The following is a 21,522-nucleotide window of genomic DNA, read 5'->3' as shown; positions in this document are numbered from 1 at the left end:
AAACTAAAACTCTTCCTCGCTGGTCAGCGTTTTTCTTCGAATCAAGAGGGGATTGCAGCTATAGAGGGGTATTTTGCAGATCTTATTGAGAACCACTACAGGAACGGGATAATGGCACTGGAGCATCACTAGAATAAATGTATTAGTCTTAAGGGAGATTATGTTGAAAAATTAAAATAATTTTGAAATTATAAATTCGTTGTTTCATTGTTAGGCCGAGAACTTTTCAGACCACCCTCGTAGTTATGCGAGTATTTAACAGTCGCATCAGCCACCTACCCCGATTTCTTTTTCATTCCTTTATAATTCTAATTTCAGTTTCGCATGTGAAAGACAAAAGCGTCTTCCAGATGCGAATCTTTTTTTTTTTTTTTTTTTGGTACGAAATGGATCGAATGCGCAACAAAAACAACATATCAAACGATCACCTTGTGTGGATAAGGACTTGGTGTTTTATCTTTGAATCCCATTTCATAATAATAATAATAATATGATGATGATACGCGGCCATGAGTCCCATTTAAGGGGAGGTACGGCACCATCTCAGTCCCCCCAAATTTTATCCGGGCTCCGGAACCGGCATAGCTGACGAATCAGACCTATGGCCTGGTCAGTATTCCTGACTGTATTCCTGACTGTAATCCGTGCATGTTCACTGGACCGGTTCGCCTGCTTGCGGGGATGAAAAATCCCAGATTAACCGGTGGAAAAAACCCTGCTGTCCACGTCCAAGACCGGCTATCTTGGCTATGGCTGAGGAATATCCTTAAGCTCCTCGCATCGTCGACGGGAATCGAACCTAGGACACTCCTTCCCCAGGCATATGGCTGCAAAGCGCATGGCCACTAGGCTAACCGCGCGGACATTCCATTTCATGCAAGGAAATGATCGCACGCAGGCAATCACTGTTTTTTCGTAATCACATTCTTGTATTATAATATCATTCGTTTTTTTACGGCAGTCTGAATTGGAACAGTTTATTCGTATTGCACCCATCGTTTTGTTTCATCATTCATTTCGTCTATCTCTACTCCTTAGAACAGCCTTGCTAACATTGCTTTCTGCAATGATTTTCAACTGTTCAAGGAACCCATCAACAGATTTCTACGAGTTCTTTCTATTTTTGAACTCCTGAAGCAGCTTTCGATTAATATATTGAAAAATGACAAATATCATGTCCGTGAAAAATTACACTGATCAAACAATTCTACATCCTCTGTCCAAAAAGAAACCGAACTTTTCGAAAATAGAAGAAACTAGTGGGGCCACATGTATCTTTTTGTTGTCCAAAGCGGCAACCTTCATTAGTGTTGTGTCAACTGTTTATGACATTTGTTTCATTAGAAGCCGAGTTATAGTGCCAAGAGTAACAGTGTGTTTTGGTGAACGGTCGGTCGTCACGATATTCATGCCGTACGCGACGAATTCTCGCTATCCATCGTTTCAAAACTTCGAGATAAAACTTACCATTGACCGTTTGGCCAGGCGGCTCGAATTATTTGTGGATAATGCCCTTGGAATCGTAGAAAAAATCAGCATCGTCTTCACTTTTTACTTCTCCAAGCGACTTTTTTTCGGATGCCCCTCTTCTGGTGGTCTCCACTCAGCACTCTGGCGCTTTGTTTCGGGCTCATACTCAAAACACCACGTTTGGTCACCAGTAACGATCATTTCAAAGACGTTTGAGTCCTTACGAGCGGTTTTAATGAGGTCCTTGCAGCGTTCAATTCGATACATTTTTTGGTCGTCGGTCAACTTCTGGGGAACAAATCGCGAATTCAATTTACGAAGGCCCAAGCTCTCGGTCAAAATGTTGTGCACAGTTGATTTTGGAATCCCCAATTCATATTCAATCAATATCACAGACGATTTCGGGATTCCTTTGATAAAATCACGCACTTTTGGGATGTTAACTTCGCTCAGTCCAGTTTATGGACGACCCGGCTTTTCGTCGTCCTCATGCGTCTCACAACCACCTTTGAAATCGCTTAAACCACTCGTAAACTTGAGTATGGGATAAGCATTTGATGAGTTTCGGTAAAACTTTTACCAAGTTTTAAGCAAAAGTCAATCGCAGCTCTCTGTTTGAAACTCATTTTCCGACCGTTCGTCAAAGCACACTGTCACTCTTGGCACTATAACTCGGCTTCTAATGAAACAAATGTCATAAACAGTTGACGGAACACCAATGAAGGCTGCTACTTTCGATAACAAAAAGATACAACCGGAGGCGCCACTAGTTTCTTCTATTTTCGAAAAGTTCGGTTTCTTTTTGGACAGAGGGTGTATCTGGTGAGTGGTGGTAATATTGTAAAAAAAAAAATCAGTCATAAGTATTAAATCGTGCTTTTTTTAGACCTTTTTCAATCCCTTTATACGCTCCACTCAATATTTTTGGGTAAGAATTTTTAATTTAAACAGTTGAATTGAAAAAAAAAAAAAACATTTAAAATGAAATAAGCATTGCAAACTATTATTGACCTCCCCAGTACCAAATTTAATTACATTTTACCTAACTGTTGAGGAATTATTGATATCAGTTCGAAAATTATTGCCAAAAACGTCCTGTTGGAAACATCTGTTGTAATTTTTTATGTATACCCTCTCGAAGTTTATTACATAAATATAAACCCTGTATCGACAGTTTATACCCGAGAAGCTATACAAACTGTCGGAATTAAAAATTCTTACTCAAAAACATTGTAAATATTGTGCGGAGCGTATAAAGTGATTGAAAAATTGGTCTATGTTTAATAAAGCACGATTTAAGTTTATTGCGTATTATGTAATAAACTCCGTGAGAAGTCTAACTGAATGTTTACCACTGAAGGTTTACTGAAAAAACTGAGATCAGCACCCGTTTTCCAATTAATTTTGTTTCTATGTTGATTTTTCATGAAACAGTGATTTGCTAAAGAGAAAAATGGAAAGAACACATACTGAAAATGAATAGAACCAGAATACCTAAACAAATTCTAAATTACCATCCAAAAGGTACTCTATGCAGAGGAAGACCCTTAAAAAGATGGAATTGAGTCCGGAACAGGCCACTTGGCCTATGAGCCTGGAAAGGAAGAAGAAGAAGAAGATGTTGATTTTTCCAATTCCAGAGGTTTTTCTTCTGCTGTTTGTTCTTTGACTAGTAATACTAGCGGTAATACTTAACGCTAGTATCACTAGACTTAGTGATTTATAAAGCACAAGTTAATATAGAACATGAAATATTTTGAATATTGTTTTAGAGTAAAACAAGTGGATGCTCTTAGAAACTGTCCACCTTCCTAATGGCCGACGTTAACTACTCAAGGACGCTGAACTACAGGCGGTAATGAAGGTTGGCTGTGTAACAGTACTTAATAAAGAGTATATATAATTCCGTACGTAAATAATGCTTACCAAAGAATATGCGATACGCCATCCATAGACATCTGAGATATTATCCAAACATAACAGTAAGATAGACCCTTGAAATGCTGCTCTTATGTTTTTAGCAATCATTAAAATCATGTAATCACATTTACAGGGAAAATGGTGGCCATAGAGGACGCTACCTCATTTGAACCGAAGTAAAAATAAAATTACTTGTATATCGGTCATATGATATGAGTATCGGAGTAATTTTAAGTCTTTTTTTTTTCGAATACATATTATTTAAATAATATTAAAATTAACGTTCAAGCGTTCTTTCATGAATTCCACAGCTTTATCATACTTGATGGTGTGTAGGTTTGGTTGTTCATAATTTAGAGTAAATGAGTAGAATATAACCACTGACACCATCGCTCTCAGATGGACTATCCTTTGTAGTCTATTTTGGTTGGGGGGGGGGGGGTAACAGTCATTCTTATGATTGTGATTAGATTAAAAAAGGTCAATCAAGTATTGACATCTGCCACAAGCTTGAAATGCATTAAAAGTTTTATTTATTCGATGTCACAGATCAATGGCGCACCCAGGGGGAAGGCGAGGGGCCCGCCCTCCCCCAAAGAAAAACGAAAAAATCACTAGAAAATTTTCGAAAAATCTTTTCCTAATTAAAATTCATTTTTTTATTTATGCTGTGTCGTGTCTTCTATTTCTATACTACTTATGAATTAGCGGTCACATAAGGTGGGAATACTCTATAGCTCTCGGGAATCACGGCCACTGTAAATGCAAGGCGAACGAAGTAGTGCTCGGGCGGACTGAGCTACTTCGTTTGCCCGAGCCAGGTCAGAGGAAATCACGGTTATCATGTATTGGCGATCACTGCAGATGCTCAGTCATAAGTCGTATGATGCGTAGTGTCTATTCTTAATTTATGAATTTATTTTTGAAAAGTATCTTTACGACAATGCAATCCATTCAGTGTTAAATCCCACACAAAGCATTGTTATTCCTTCGGTTTAAAGAATTAGTACAAAAAATACCAACCATACCAAAAGTGATAGACGATGAGAAAGAGTGATGAATGTTTGTTTCCAGTATCGTCCTGTTCCGGTCTCCTGGCATTTGTGTTTAAAACCACACTGTTTTGTGATGTATTACCTTCAATAACGATATTGTGCATACCCATATAGCTCAGTGAAAGCAGCGTGTGCTGTTCACGCCACTAAACCGTTCAAAGAGATGTGTGTTGTAAGTTCTATTCTAGCTACAAATTAAAGGAATTTTACTAAGATTTTTTTTTTCGGCCGATCCCCTAGTTAGTCGATCTCTGTCATGGGCAAGCGGTTTTTTTTTTCTCCCAGAAATTCAGATTTTTCGTCCGTAAACTCAAAAACGACCGCAGAACCCACACCATTTGCAGACAGTAAAAAGATGGCAGCGCTTCTCAGCCACCTGTATTCGTGAGGCCATGTATAATTGGTAATAGTCTTGGGCCAGCTATCTGTGAAAAGTCATAGCCACAGTGTTCTGGGATCGCCAAGGCATTCTGTTGGCGGACTTCTTGCCGAAGGGAGGAACAATCAGTGCAGAGCTTTACTAGTGCAATGTTGGACAAACTGAAAGCTAACATTCGACGCAAACAACTGACTCCTGGAAAGAGGCATGATTTTGGTGCACGACCATGCTACTGCACACACAACTCTTGAGTTGTTGCGCTGTAATCGTTGGAATATTTTGCCACATCCCCTACGATTTAGCGCCTTCAGACGCTGTAATCGGTGGAAAACTGGCACCACCCTATAGCCCAGACTTAGCGCCTTCAGACTTCCATTTGGTCCCCCCCCCCCCAAAGATCTTTCCAGAAGACATTTCACTACGGATGAGGAAGTTCATCAGGCGGTGCGATGTCGGTTACTGTTGTGGGCACGGACTTCTTTAGTAGTAGTACTGATAAACTAATCTATCGTTGAGACAAGTGCATCAATGATGGAGATTCTGTGGAGAAGTTGCGCATGTTCACTTATTTCTTGGTTTATAATTTCAACTTCCTATTGTTGAACATCCTCGAGGAAAAAAAAAGTGCTGCCTACATTTTGGAAATCCCCTCATAGTATTTTATATGAAATGTTTTTAAAGCAGGCATCACATCTCGGAATACAATGAGCTAAAGGTACAGAAAAAGAACTCTTTTTATTTTCTTCTTTTTAAGTTTCTGCCAGCTACTACAATTTTCTACATGCAGTACGAAACAGTTTGTCTGAAAGCAACTTGAAGATACTGAGCAGAAATTGCACTTTGTGACTGTAGAAAGTTGATGTTAAATAATACGAGCTAAAAGGAAATTTTATTTTATTACACAAAATGTATTACAGTATTTTTCGTATAATTGGCTTACACTAAACTTATAATTCTTGATGCAGAAAAGTTGGTTATGGACATTCACTAGGATCAATGCAATTTCCATTTCTGTCTCTGACGTATCCGCACTTGCAAAAACATCCCACCTTGCATACTTCCATACACACTTGTGGTGGTAATTTGTAGTTTCCACAGGTGTAAGGACAGCTGGAACCACAAGTGGTGTATTCTTCATTACGACGATTACATTGGATGTCTACAAGAAAAGAAAAGAAAAAAGCCTTGGTTAACATAAGACATTCGGTGATATATACTCGTACGGTTTAGTTTTATCTTATTTAACAGTAGCGCGTTATCGTTACATTTCAGAAAATTTACACTACTAATGAAAATATTTAAATTATCTTCATAATGGGTCGTTGGACTTTTCAACGTCGCGAGAAGTATTTTGTACTACATCCCAGAACTGTTTCCTGTAGTATTCTTGGTGCAAAATTCAAAAGCTGGATCTTTGGATTCCTTTAATCCCGGATGGTCTAGGGAATTAAAATCGGGTGTATTCGGTAGCCATGGTAACACCGGGAAGTAGCTGTGATCATTCTCGAACGATATTGGCAACGTGCATTATCCTGCTGTCACATAACTGTACCATATGGGAAAGTAACAGTTAAGTACAAGAGGATGTACCTGATCGGTCACAACAGATAATTACCTTTATACAATCGTATGACTATGGAACTGAAATAGTTTCTCAGGAAAACATCTCCATAACATAACGCTGCCGTCTTCCTATTTTCTTCTGAACCTCAATAACCAATCGAAAAGGCAATTTTTTATCCGGTCTTCAATGGTCCAATGAGGTCTCTGATGCAAACTTTAGATAATCGTTGATGATTAGATATAAACATGCGTATCTTTACTGGACGCTGACTTGTGAGGCCTATACAGAGCAGGAGGATACGTTGGTTTTTTTTTGTGATCTTGGAAATGACTCCATTTGTCCTCTGATTTCCACATTTTCTCCTATCCGTGAGCATAAGTTAGGTGTGGGCGTCCACCGTGCTGTAGTTCTTCTTGGTCGTTTTCTTCTCTTTTAAATACCTTTTTCGAAATCCGTCAGATTATATTCCTTCTTCATGTCGATCACATACTTCTAACGAACTTCCCATAGTGTGTGTGCTGCCTTTTCACCGTGATGCGAGTACTACCATTTGGGATGGAATGGTCAATTATGAAATAAGGATAGGCATAATATTTCATCTGGACTGTATTGGATTATGGGTTATTTTTTCTCTCCTCTGTATGACTCTTACAAGTAACTCTGTTCCTTCTTCTGTATGATTGATCAAATATTAAAAATGACCACCTTTTCTAACATCTGTAAAAATATATATTTGGCTAAAAATATGTATGACAAGGTGGCATTTCTTTTAAGAAGGCATTTCAAAAGGTTTCGTATCCCTTATCAAAACTGTTTGTAATTTTTAAACACCAGTGAGGAATGCCGGCTGAGTGGTTAGCTTACTACTCTCCCCCCAAAAGGCTGCGGGTTCGAATACCAGTGAGGTGCAACCATAACATCAGTACATTTCTCCTGAATGCTTATTTTTTATTTGAAATATTTTTATAATCTAATCTAATAACAGTCTAATATTTACCATTACAATATACAGTATATATATATATATATATATATATGAATTTGATCAAAAATTAAGTACATTCAAGAGCTATAGTAGTATGATAGTACTCTATGATTACTAATCGATAAACAATCCTACCCCGTTCGAATGTTATCAATTTTTTTTTTTTTAGACCTAATTGTATTTCATCAATTATTTTATTTCTAAAAATCGCAGATCCTTAAGTTGGCACGAATACAGTCTTGCAAGCTAGTTTAGTATTTTGATTAATCACTTATTCTCTATAAACCTATTCAACTGGCTCTCCAACACATCACCTTTCTTTATACTTCTTTCAATTTCCATATTTATTTTGCCATCTTCCCTAAAAAGTATGCAAAAATAACCGAAATATTTTACATGTTCAGTAGATTGAACAGTTTATTTTCCTTTTTTTTTTTTTTTTTTTTCATTTTTATAGTTCGTCTTATTACCAATTTTATGCGAAATTTGTTACAGGAAATATTCAATTTTTTAAAAAAAAATGCCGAAGGCTTGCACTGAATTGGTTTTAGGAGTGTGGCATCGATATTAAATAAAGAGTAAGTTTATCTAATATTTTGATGTTAGGTATCTTCATCTGTCCTTACTCTATTCTAACGGTGAGTTTATAGTATTAAGATATTTACAATATCTTAACATGATTTTGCTTGCTCAAGATATTGTTAGTTTAGGTCAGGGGTGGCCAACCGTTTACGTTCCATGCGACAATTTTTTAAAGTACGAGTTTGGACGCTCCATACAACTCTTGTATCCTTAAACTTCCTGTAAAAATATGTTAATATTTTATCGAAAAAGTACAAACTGCAAATGTTCAAAGGACGAAGAAAGCACAACCCCCTTAACGCACGAGTATCAATTGTAAACTGACTGACAATAACCTGCGACGCATCGCTGTTCCTAACGGCGCCTTGGGATCAAACAACTAAATGTGCAAAAGATGTGCGCGAAACAAAATCGCTAAAAGTAATCACTAAGTTTTAGCTTTTTTTTTTCTAGTTTTTGTTTAATACTTTTTTGCATAAATAAGCTTACTTTGTTATTATTATCATCGGGGTTCAATGCGCTACTTCTAATCATCCAATGCACTTTGAACGCATGCGCCATAGGTTGGCCATCTCTGGTTTAGGTAATTGAAAATGAAATAAAAAATGTATAAAATATGGTTGTGCTAACAAAATATTTGTTAAAACAATATTTTACTGTAAGAAGAATATAGCAGCAATATTTGTAGTTTCGCTATTAGTGGTTGATTGGGACGCCGTAAAATATCATTTTAAAAAATATTTTATCAACATAACACTATTTTATACATCTTTCAGTTTTTTCATATTTCCTTTTTTCAGTTATACCTAATCTAGCAATACTATCTTGCGCAAACAAAATCATTAACATATTTATATATCTTAACAATAGAAATTTATAAAAATATCTTAACAATACTCTACATCAGGGTTTCTCAAATTTTTTCTACGACGGAACACTTCACAAATCCTGAAATTTTCACGGAACACCCTGGTTATGTTGTAATTTATTAATTAATAATTAATTTATGATTTAGCTGATTTTTATTAATTAATAATTGATAAATAATTAATAATTAATTAAACATCAATTAACGTTTGGTTTAATTTATGTTTTAATTAAGTTAATCGATTTAATTAAAGCATCAATAAACCATCATTAAATTAATTTGCGCTGATTTTCATTGACATATCCTATTCTGATCACCAAATATATTTATATTATTATTTTAAGCGCCTCCGTGGCGCAATTGGAAGAAAACGACGATACGATGCGCCCTTCGATTAGAAAAGGCCTAAGTTCGATTCCCGTCGTCAAGGGAGGAATCTTTATATGGACTTTTTCAGTTGAAGGTGAGTTAGCCGATCTCATGCGGAGGTAGCAGGGTTTTTACTCGCGGAAACTCGGGTTTTTCATCCAGCATACAGAAAAATCGGTCCTTCAGAACACACGCAATTTACAGACAGGAAATACTATCGGTGGTAGTGGTTGTAGGCGGTAGATAACGTTAATGTAGGTGATTGGTAGTAGAGGCTCTGTGTAGTAGTGGAGACGGAGAGTTGTACAGTTGGTGTCCTCCCGCGATGAGTCTTTGGACTCCTTGGATGTGTCATCACGAATAATAATAATAATAATAATATAAAAATACTTAGGAGTGAATGCAGACTTTTTCTCCTGAGTGCTGGTAGTTTTTCCCCTCCTTTTGTACATCCTGGAGATCTTTGTAGGCTTGAGATGGATGACTCACTATCTATTTCGTCACAAACACCTTCAATAAGAGATATCTTAATACCAAAATTAAACAAAGTGCTTTGTCTCTTATTCATATTAGAATTTAAATCTGTATTCCTATTACTTTTAAAAAAAATCACAGCACTCCAGTTTTAGAACAAGCACTTACACACTGCAATACGAACTTGGGAAGAAAGTATTCAGTATTACTAAATCTGAGAACCAAATACAGACTACCATGATCTTCAATTTCAGTGGAAAAATTTTCTTTATACTTCCTTGCTGATTGGTCACTGACATTTGCAACACAGATGTTATTTCGTTCAGTTTTGAGAACACGCCGCCCATTGTTGTAATCGGCTTGCAGGCAATTTTTATGATCGGTCATAAACGGCGGTATTCTCTTTCCCGATTGTTGGAAGATTTCGATGTGTGAAAATTAACGATAATTCATGAATATTTCCATGTTTAAAAATATGCTGCTTGGTCAGCATATTTTTAAACATGACATTTGCTACACAGATGTCATTTCCTTCAGTTTTGAGAACAGAAGATATGAAACCCATTGTTATAAATCCGCTTGTAGGCAATTTTTATGACCCGTCATAAACAGCGGTATTTCCTTTCCCAAATGTTGAAAGGTTTCGATGTGTGAAAATTAACGATACACAGATATTATTAGGCGTTCTGGGTCTGAGCTTTTCGACATTTTCACGAATATTATTCTCCTCAGAATATTTCTACTATAAAATATGTATTCATGAAAAATGCTTAGAAAACTAAAATGACAAATTCCAGAACTTCTCGCGAAACACCTATTCACCCTCCGCGGAACACTAGTGTTCCGCAAAACACAGTTTGAGAAACCCTGCTCTACATAACGTTACATTTTCCCCTAACAATTTTAGTTTTAAGAAACTGTTTTCTTGGCACCTCACCGTTTGCCTTCTGCATACTCTGCGAAATATAAATGCAGATCCTTGCACATATTCCCAAGATTTCTCAACTATTTGTCTCAAAGTAAAAAAAAAAAAAAAAACATACCTGATAATATTTGTTGTTTGGCCTGAACTGTAATCGAAATTGTTTTTATTCTATTTTATTTTTTATCCTTTATTTTTTTCTTACTTTCTTTAATATCTTAAATATCCTGTCGTTACTGCTGCCATTGTAATATCTTAGGGTTTTTCTATCTTTTACTTTATCTTATTTCTTTATATTTCTCTTATTTATCTTATATATCTTATTTATCACTACCCACTTCTTAACTTATTTCTCTTTCCCTTATACAACTCTATTAACTTTAAGCTTATATCCTCCTGTTCCTTATTTCTACTTCCAATATTCCTATTTTTATTATTCCAAGGATCTCTAGATATTTATTTGAATTAGTGACTGAGCCTCAGGAAATCCTTTTATGGCATTAAATATTACTAATTTCGGTAGATATCATTCCTTACTCTTATATACAGTCGTGGCTATCCCTTTATCTAATTCTCGTATTAATTATCTATCTTAGCCGCTCACAAGCTCGTTTTTTTTTTTTTTTTTTGAACAGTGCATCAAAGAATTAAAATATCAGGCAACACTCTATTAATTTTTAAACAACAAAGATTTAATTCACATTTTTACACAGACAAATTTTACACTGGATTTTGAATAATAAAAAGAAACATCACAATTCAAATCTGCATAAATAGACTAATTAAGTTCCTGCATTTTCTCACACAAATCATATTACATATTTAACTAATTTTCTTAATACAACAAAAATCATTTATACTGAGCAATGGTACTTATTGCTAAATTGTTAACTCTTACTCATCGAACACAAACAATATCTTTTATACACAATTGCTCTTTCCTTTCTATGCTGGGAATATTCTATAGGCAAATTTCAGCAAACAGTTACATTATGACTTATTTCAAACTACAAATTCCTGACACTTAATTACTTTATAATCTTTAACTGTTAGATATGCCTATCTAGATCAGCTTCTACTTACAGTCCATTAATAAGTGTTCTCTTAAAAGCTCAAGGAAATTTAACAAACAGGTCAACTCACTTTATAGCTACTATCCTCTGTGTACTTGGCTTCGAACTGGACTTCCTTTCCGTGTCAGGTTTTTTTCAATCCCTCTTTACGCCGGCAATGAGTCTACTGATGTTTCTAGGATACTCTGTCCTGCCGCACTCTTCGGGCGAAGATTATCGGCTTGTGGAATGCTTGCATGTGCGTTGGATTAACAGAGCAATTTCTTCCCTCTGACAACAGCTCCCGGCGAAGACTCGTCAATTCGTCATTAACTATCAGCTTTGCCTGGCGGATCAGCTCCTCGTCATCTTTCTTTCAGATACTGACGAAAATTTCTCGAACCGATGTCGCGTCCTCAATGGCTTACATCAGCCGGACAACCGTTGGTGACTTCTCGATCCTGACCTCTGGATCCTTGACGAAAATTTCTCGAACCGATCTCGCGATCTTTTCGTCCACGCCTTTTATTCGGTCACTTCCGAATCCTTGTGCGGAGATATGCGAACACCGAACATTTCGGCGAAATCCCTTGATCCTTTTCTTTGACTGACCCTTCCTTTGTTTTTCGCTTCCCATGTAGAACACACACACAAAGTTTGACGTCTTTACAAAAATCTAAAATTATACTGCTTACTATTGGCAAGGTATTGCCTTAATACTATACCTTCTAGAATATTCCCTTATTTGGCATAGAGCACATACAAATTCCCATTGGGATTATTTACATATAACATACAACTATTTACAAGTTACAGGTCTTACTGGACTCGATTTTGGTAAACTTTATGTAAAAATATTTAGACTTGTTATAGCTACATAAATATTTTTACATAACCCAACCTCATCTTTGCAAATTATCTTTCTTAGCTTAATTATTCTTGCATTAAACTTAACACTCAGTAGATAAATTTCGTTGTATTTGTCACGCTATAATCATCCGGAATTCGATATTAAATCCAGGCCTTCTCAATTATGCAATGAATCCACCAAAAAGTTTTAGATCTCCATATTTGAGTATTTCTGGTAAAGTAATTGTCATTTAACTAGTTTTTATTATTATTGTTGCTGTTTCGTTTTGGGAATGAACAGTTGTTTTAAAGAGACGTAACTGTTGTCCTGCGCACTCCTGATGTTCAAATGTAGTTATATAAGTAGTATATTTGTACTAAACAGAAAAAAAATACTATCTTCCACTTTGTTTAATATGTTTGGCCAAGGAAGGATTTTTTTTTTTAAATTGGGTATATACACCGTAGTTAACTGAATATACTTCAGTTAGTTCGTCTTCGAATTTTGAGTTAATTGGAAGATTGTAGGTATTTCGTTTTCAGCGCAATAATTGAAGTTGTTTTGCTTTAGTTCAATAGAATAAATTGAAGGATACTTTAATTTTCATATACAAAAGTGTTTTACAGGTAATATTTTCCATCTTTGAATTACATCAGTCTTTACTTAAATAAAATTAATTTAAGCAGTTTAATTTTTTTTCAAAAATTATTCTTTCAGTTCATTGGAGAAACTTATTCATGCAAACTGCTGCTTCAAATCATTAATAAACAGACTTTCGAAAATAGAATTTAGGTGGATATACTTTGGGAGGGGGTGAAAATATAAATTTTTTTTTGGAGAAAGAGAAGGATACGATGCTATAAGATCCCATCGTATCCTTCCCCTTCTCCAAAAAAGTTTCTATTTTCACTCCCTTCCCACCCTTAATAATATATATAAAAAATTGGGATTTTCAAATTGTTCACATATCCCTTGCCTCACCAATAATTCTCCCACATTGCTCTACCCCCACTTTTTCCAAACTCCCTTGCTTTCAATCATACTTCCTTCCTTTAAAAGCAGATGAATGTACATCGCCACATGCGGGGATGCCGCTGAATAAGAAGACAGCTAGCAACATCCTACAAAGGTATGTCGGAATTTTTCCTCCTATATATTCTTCGTATATCTATCTGTATAAAACATCGGTAATGCCCTAAAATTTGAGTAAAAAGCCAGTGACATTATAAAAAGGAGCACTCCTAAACAAAAATAGGCTAAATAGCCATAAAAATAATAATTGCCGAAATTAGTTTAATAAATGCAACCTGTAGCAGTATACGAGGGTGGTCTGAAAAGTTCTCGGCCTAACAACGAAAAAAAAAAACGAATTTATAATTTCAAAATATTATTTTTCAACATAATCTCCCTTAAGACTAATACATTTTTTTCAGAGATGCTCCAGTGTCATTATCCCGTCCCTGTAGTGGTTCTCAGTAAGATCTGCAAAATACCCCCTCTACAGCTACAATCCCCTCTTGATTCGAAGTAAAACGCGAACCAGGGAGGAAGAATTTTAGTTTTGGGAAGAGATAGAAGTCAGAGGGAGCCAAATCTGGGGAATAAGGTGGATGTTCCAACAATTCATAGTGCAGAACCCTTAATTTTCCCATTGCCAAAACACCTTTGTGGGCAGGTGGATTGTCTTGATGAAACATGATTTTTTTCTTCTACAAAGTCTTCTGTCACGACTTTTTTCGTCTAGTCTGGTTAAAAGATCAGAATAATATTCCCCGATTATTGTTTTGCCCTTTCAAGATAATTAATAAAAAAATGCCTTTAGCATCCATAAACACCGATGCCATGACCTTTCCTGCTGATGGAACCGACTTTGTCTTCTTTGGAGCTGACTTTGACTGTTTTGACTGCTGTTTGGATTTTGGTGTGTAATGATGAATTCAAGTCTCATCCATAGTAATAAATCGACGTACAAGATCAGTTTTATTCTTGTTAAAATGCTCCAAGTACTGTTCAGAGATTTTCATGCGAGTGCGTTTTTGATCAGCTGTGAGAAAGTGTGGCACCTATCCTGCGCAAAGCTTTTCATTGGCAATTCTTCATCCAAATTTTCCTACACCTCTTTTGAAATGCCTATAGTCTCAGCAATTTCATGTACTTTGACTCGCCGGTCATCGAATACCACATCGTGCACTTGATCAATGATTTCTGGTGTTGTTACACATTTTGGACGTCCTTCACGATCATCTTCAAGGCTGGTACGGCCGCGTTTCAACTCGTCAGCCCATTTCTTAATTGTCGAAAATGAAGGAGAATTGTGCCCATAAACTTTTATGAACTTCAAATGAATTTCTTTTTCCGTTAAGCCTTCTTTTACAAAGAATTTTATAACCGCAAGTTACTCAATTTTATCGATTTCAAGGGATAGACAACACTTTTTCTTCAGCGAGCTGTATAAAACAAACTACTTGATAGAATGACTTGCAATTTCACATGGGTGTTTATGACAGATGTACCAACTTAGAAAAAAATCTTGCCGACAGTGTTGCCATCTATGGTCGAGGCCGAGAACTTTTCAGACCACCCTCGTATGTGGATTATTCTTTAAAATATGCCAAAACTGTCCTGATGTGGAGACAAACAACGTAAATAAATTTGTAAAATGTAGTCCGAAATGGTTAAACAATGCGTTCTTAAAGGGACTTCCCCTGAAGACACCATCATTATTATCTTAAATTTGCCCATTATTTTATTACGACTGGGCTCAGTGTTTCAGAGGATCTAAAAGCAATACCAGAAATATATTAAAAATTAATCGATATCGGTTGCACATTTGATGGAAGGTGTGCTTAGTCGGTGGAGAAGAACCACAATAGAACTAGATGACTCATAAAAGTGCTAGTTCTTTCATTTAAACTGAAATTTTCGTAAGCTGCTGGTGTCTTTCTGTATACTTTAGAGTGTTGGATTGATATTATATTAGAATAGTAGTTTCAGCAGGTCGAATTTTAGTTGAACCCCCCCACCTAACAAAAGTATACTGTGATACCTACCTGTTCCGGCCAAGTAGGAAGCAGAAAGTAAAGTAGCAGCTAAGACAAGAACCACATTCATGACTATTTGCCTAGAATATAAATAAATAAATAAAATAAAAACCTTAGTGTTAAAATTACGTGTTTAATTGTAATTAATATTCACACGTTTGAAAACAATCAATAAGTTACTTATTTATTTTATTTATTTATTTATTGAAGAGTCTAACTGAATACTTTGACTTTCGGGTTTGCTTTAAAATCGAACCCCCCTCCCCTGAATGCGATTATGTAATAATCGCATTCAGGTTTACTTGCAGCATTCATTATTATAATTGAATTTAGAGCAATTTTTTTTTTTTTTTGCTTAGCTAATTTTTTCTTTAAAGAGATCTATTTGAACTATTTTTAGCAGAAATTTTCAGTGATCCTGAATTCAGCGATTCAACAAAGCAAGGAGCAGTTATCATTTTGAATCGATTTGCAATAAAACTATTAATCAAAAGCGAAAAAGGCAAGTAATCATTTTCAATAGTCATATCAATAAAAATGTGATCATTATAAGGAATAAATATCATCGACAAATCTTGAGATGATTTAAATTATTTCGTTCAGTCATAAACTTAATTCGTTTGATAAATATGTTAACCTAATATACACTGCCTTTTAGTTCAAATTCACTTGCCTAGTTTTTAATTATACTGAAGTCGGAAATTAAAATAACGTATAGCACAGGAATTATGATATGCATGACAACCATTAAGTTATAGCTAGAAAGAAAGGATTCATACCTAGCAGAGCCGGGACATGGTGAGGCAAATGAGGCACTTGCCTCAGGTGAACAATGGGAAAGGGCGGCAAATTGGTGAAAAATGAAAATTAATAACTTGCAAAATAAAAAAAAAAAAATAATAATAAGCCAAATGTATCTTGTAATGTTCGTCAAATACTTTAGGCAAACTAACGATTTGCGTCGGTCTCGCTAGATACACTCGTTTCCTCGTATGATATCGCCCTAGTAAGAGGTATGGTACATGGTACGCGAGTTGGAGAATGTTCGTTGTACATTAATGTGCATTATTTGTGCAGTGTGCTAGTATGACAGCGAGCAGAAGGCATTATTTTAAATACGTTAAACTTAAGGTAAGTTTTCTATTATATAAATTTGTAAAAATGTTTCCCTGTATGTTACATTATATTACGACTGCAATATTATTTTCCATTTTTATTTGTAATGTAATCAAAAGTGATTACATTACAAATATATAATTTTTCTTTTTCAGATGAGCTAATGGCGTCAAGAAAACCCAGTAGTGCTGAATATAGGAAAAGAAGAAAATTGAGAAATGAAACAAATCAACATAGTGTAATACAGTTGCAAAATTGGCTAGAAAAACCAAGTACTTCAAATATAATCAGTTCACTCAAGACACAATACCGGTCGAGGCTCAAGAAAAGACGATTGAATTTGAAGAAAACATTACCATTGAAGATCAAGAAAAATGAAGGGAAGTTGAAGAAGAAGAAATTGAAATACGAGAAAATCGACAGAACAAGAAAAAGAGGTATTTAATTCTATTAATTTCAACGATCCTCCTTCATGGCCGCCTATTACGGATAAAATTAGATGTGTTCTAATTGAACATGGACCAGAACAAGGAGAAGACGCAGACTTTAGGGAATTTGCTTCCGAGGCTGGTAGGAGATTTTCAAAGTAATGGTGTTTTAAAAGTTCCAATGGAGAGCGAGTCCATCGTAACTGGCTCATTTTTTCAAAAATATCTATGTTTTCCATGTATCCTTTTTGGTAAAGGAGGTAAAACGGATTCTGCCATCTGCAATCAAAGCCGAGGATTTAAAGATTGGAAAAATCTAAATCGAATTTCCGATCATGAAAATTCTGTATTTCATCGCGACGCGTATCTCCATTGGAAATGCTTTGAAAAGAAACTTAAAACTGGTGGTTTTATAGACGATTTGTTGCAAAAAGCAATACAGACAGAAAAGGAAAGATGGCGAAATATTTTACGTGTTGTGTTGGATGTAATTTTATTTTGTGCAAAGAATAATTTACCTCCTAGAGGTACGCAAGAAATTATTGGTAATCAGAATGCAGGAATTTTTCTAAACTAGATTGAATTAATAAGCTGATACAATATGACCATCGCAGAACATGTTGCTAATCATAAGAAGGGATCTGTTTCATACTTATCTAATAAGATTCAAGACAAATTTCTTTCACTATTAGGGAACCATGTTCGAACTGAAATTCTTTCTAGAATTAAAGAATCGAAATACTTCTCCTTGATGTTTGACGGTACACCTGATGTAGCATCACGAACAAATGTGCCAAATTATTCGATATGTAGTTATTAGGAATGATTCTATTACAAATGAAGAAAGCTTTATAGATTTTATAGCGATAAAAGAAAAAACTGGTAGCGGTTTAGCCTATGAAATTGTCAATAAATTAGAAAAAGATGGACTCGATATTCTAAACGTTAGAGATCAAGGATATGACAATGGGGCGAACATGGCGGGTGTTTATAATGGAGTACAAGCCATAATTTCTCAAAAAAATGAACAAGCTATGTACATTCCTTGTGCGGCTCACAGCCTTAATTTGGTTTGTAAAAATGCTGCTTCTTCAAATGCTAATATGATCACATTTTTCGGAATCGTTCAGACTTTATACGTTTTTTTGTGAATTCGACGACTAGATGGGATAAACTAATGTCTCTATTAAAACAACTTTAAAAGGTCATACAGACACACAATGGGCCTCAAGAGCAAATAACATCAAGGAATTGCACCAACAAATACCCCAAGTGTATAAGATATTAATTGATTTGAAAAATGAGCAATCATTGCAATGTGCTGAAATTAAAAGCATATTGAAAAAAATAAAGTTGCAGTTCTTACCATTATCTACATGGAATTTAATATTGCAAGAAGTTGATAAAATAAACAAAGCTTTGCAATCAAAAACGATAATTATAATTAAATCGTCACATTTAATAGAAGGATTATCTAATTCCTTGCATCAAATGAGAGACACTATATATGGGAAAATATTTTTTCTAAGAGTGAAAATTTGGCTTCAGAAATGGAATTGTCTACAGATTTTTGGAAACAAACGAAGCCAAATTATTAAATTAGATGATCAATCTTGGCAATCAGTTCCTTATGATGATAAATATTTATTTACAGTAGAAATGAAAGAGTAATAGATATGGAATGACTTCTAATGGGACTATATTGATCAAGTATATATAAGAAACAATTATGTTATACCAAGTATAACATAGTTGTTATACTTGGTATAACAACTATGTTATCATCTCTTAATGGGACTATAGAACGTTCCTAAATAATAACAAGTGAGATCATACACGCTCTATGCATGTATTGTACGTGCTCTGTTCTTTGTCTAATATAATTGGAATCGGTTGATTATAGTTTGTAACAGTTTTTAACTTTTTAGTGCCTTACATCAGTTATGTGCCCTGAAGATGCCGACAGCCTTAGTTGGTGAAACTAGTTGGTATAACATAGTTGTTTCTTATATGTACTTGATCGATATAGTCCCATTAGAAGTCATTCCATAAGGTTTGCGGTGAAGAAAATTAAACGTTTTTTTTTTTTTTTTTTGTTTTTTTTTAACATGAGTAATAGATATTTTAATAACACAACTTAGATGGAGATATGAAAAACTATATGGGATTTCGTCTGACTTCGAATTTTTAACAGGTGAAAAATAGTCGATGGATACAGAAAATTTAAAAAAAGCAGCTGATTTATCCCTTAAATATCCAAAGGATATAAATTCTGTAGAATTATCAGAAATAATCAGTTTCAAAAATCAGGCAATGACGTTAATTCCAGACCTTAAAGCAGCTACAAGTTTAGATCTTTTAAAAACGATTCATGAATATAGTTTAGTTCAGTCCTATCCAAATTTAGAAGTTGCATTGAGAATAGTCCTAACACAACCTGTTACTGTAGCTTCTGGTGAAAGAGGCTCCAGTAAACTAAAAATTATCAAAACATATTTAAGATCGTCACTTGCTTAGGAAAAATTGTCAAATATGGTAATTTTATCGATCGAACAGGAATTTACAAAACAAATTAATTTTGATAAAATAATTGATGAATTGGTTTCACTAAAAGCAAGAAAACTAAAACTTAAAAAAAAAAAAGATTTTATATTGGGCATTTATTTATATAAGTATTATTATTATTATTTTGTCTCTATTATTAAATTAAATTAATGAAAAATTTGTAATATTCTAATTCATCTCATGTGTAATACATATTTTGTTTTTCTTTTGTTAAGGTTGGTGTGATTTCATTTTTAATATGTGTAATTTTATGTTCCTACTACTATTGTACTATTACTGCGTTCTGTGACTTTTTTATTTAATAATTAATAAATTTATTTTGTTCCCAAAATCATTTATTTATTTATTTTTATTTAATACTTATTAGAAATAAAAAACTATATACATAAGGGCGAAAATTTATCCTCCTGCCTCAGGTGAAAATACCTCTAGGCCCGGCTCTGATACCTAGAAAACTGCATCTTTCTTTTTCTGCCTATCACCTATTGCCTTTCTACCTCCCTCACAAATCCAGATGTGCGCGCCTTCCATCAGTACCATTTTAAAGAAACATTGCTTCCGATGTATTTCATAATATTTCACTACAAAGCAACATTTATGTACAAATAAATGTTCCCGAGTGAACTTATGTGGAAATCGTCAATATATTTTTCCTCGACTCATCGAGGGAGGGTACCAACCTCAACTACCTTCATCTACCGCCGACCACCACCCTAATATTTTTTCGCAGACAATCACAAACATCAATGTCCACGGTGGGGCTCGAACCCGCAGCCTTTTGGTTGGAGAGCGAATACGCTAATCACTCGGCCAACCAGACCGGCAATAGTTTTTATATAGTTAATTAGTTAATAGTTAAAACTAATATAGTTAATTAGTTTTAATAGTTATTTCTTTCTTGATAACAACCAATCTTATGCTTGAATATCTTTATTAATGATTTTATTACATGAATCCATCTAAATGGAAATAGACACAAAAATAAAATGTTTATAACACTTGCCATGTTTCTACACATTACCAGTTGAACATTAGAGATGTTTCACATTTAAAGAAATATATTTGCTATACCATCCATCCCGAAGTAAGAAGCACGTGTTATAGTTCGATGTACAGTCAGAGCAATCCAAAAACTGTGAGATTATCAAAATATTTAGATATTCTTGATATCCGGAAGTACTTTAATTATAATTAATTAACCCTCATGAAATGAATGTGTTTTTTAGATTTCAACACGCATCAAATAATAAATGTTACTTACAGACTGACTCAGACTTGAATTAAGAGCACATACTTCACTTAGAGACAGTTAAGACAGTTATTAACTTCGAAGTAGATATCAGACTAATGCGCATATATGCAGTATAAATTGTTACTACAGAATTATCTGGTGATCGTTACTTTAACTTCTATACATATACGTGCTTATTTGAATAAGACTTGTGCCTTGTCTATCAGCAGTCCATTCTGTTCACGAAAAACTTTGGGCATGAAACTAGATCAGCGATGTAGCATATACACTTTGCCCCTAGTATTGAAATGAATATTTCATCTTGTCTCAGTGATACAGGAGAATTTAATGTTACATTATTTTAAACACTAAAATGAGACTAAAAATTACATGGTAATTTTTAGACTCATTTTACATGGTAAATTAATACACAAGTTAAGTGCTAGAGTTACAACTGGGACTTCTGTTATGATGATTGACAACTGCAGCTCTTGGACTGAGTTTTGGCTTTTTTTTCTTTTCATATTTGTCATACATGTGTTAATTTAGCGGTTTTACATTGAGTTCATCAACAATAATAAGGTAGTAATATCGTATAATTCCCTAAATCGAGTGAAACGAAAGCAAATAAAAATTATTATTTTTTTTTTT

General features: G+C 34.7%; 2 protein-coding genes across 2 annotated transcripts; one reads left to right on the top strand and one right to left on the bottom strand.

Annotated features, from left to right (window-relative positions):
• Positions 1-5,712: 5,712 nt before the first annotated feature.
• Positions 5,713-21,074, bottom strand: LOC150102693 (venom peptide SjAPI-2-like). Its single transcript, XM_090399809.1, has 3 exons — positions 20,902-21,074; positions 15,541-15,611; positions 5,713-5,983 (listed from the first exon to the last, which is right to left on the bottom strand). Exons 2-3 carry the CDS (start codon positions 15,599-15,601, stop codon positions 5,799-5,801), a joined length of 246 nt encoding a protein of 81 aa, XP_090255935.1. The 5' UTR covers positions 15,602-15,611; positions 20,902-21,074; the 3' UTR covers positions 5,713-5,798.
• Positions 17,164-17,652, top strand: LOC150102694 (zinc finger MYM-type protein 1-like). The gene has a single exon (XM_090398722.1). It carries the CDS (start codon positions 17,164-17,166, stop codon positions 17,650-17,652), a length of 489 nt encoding a protein of 162 aa, XP_090254848.1.
• Positions 21,075-21,522: the final 448 nt, after the last annotated feature.

Source organism: Typopeltis vanoorti, chromosome 10 (assembly GCF_054136105.1).
Source record: "Typopeltis vanoorti isolate ZY-2024b chromosome 10, IOZ_Tvanoo_1.0, whole genome shotgun sequence".
Classification (NCBI taxonomy): Eukaryota; Metazoa; Arthropoda; class Arachnida; order Uropygi; family Thelyphonidae; genus Typopeltis; species Typopeltis vanoorti.
The sequence above is the reverse complement of the archived record's forward strand: the minus strand, read 5'-3'. Positions and strand labels throughout refer to the sequence as shown.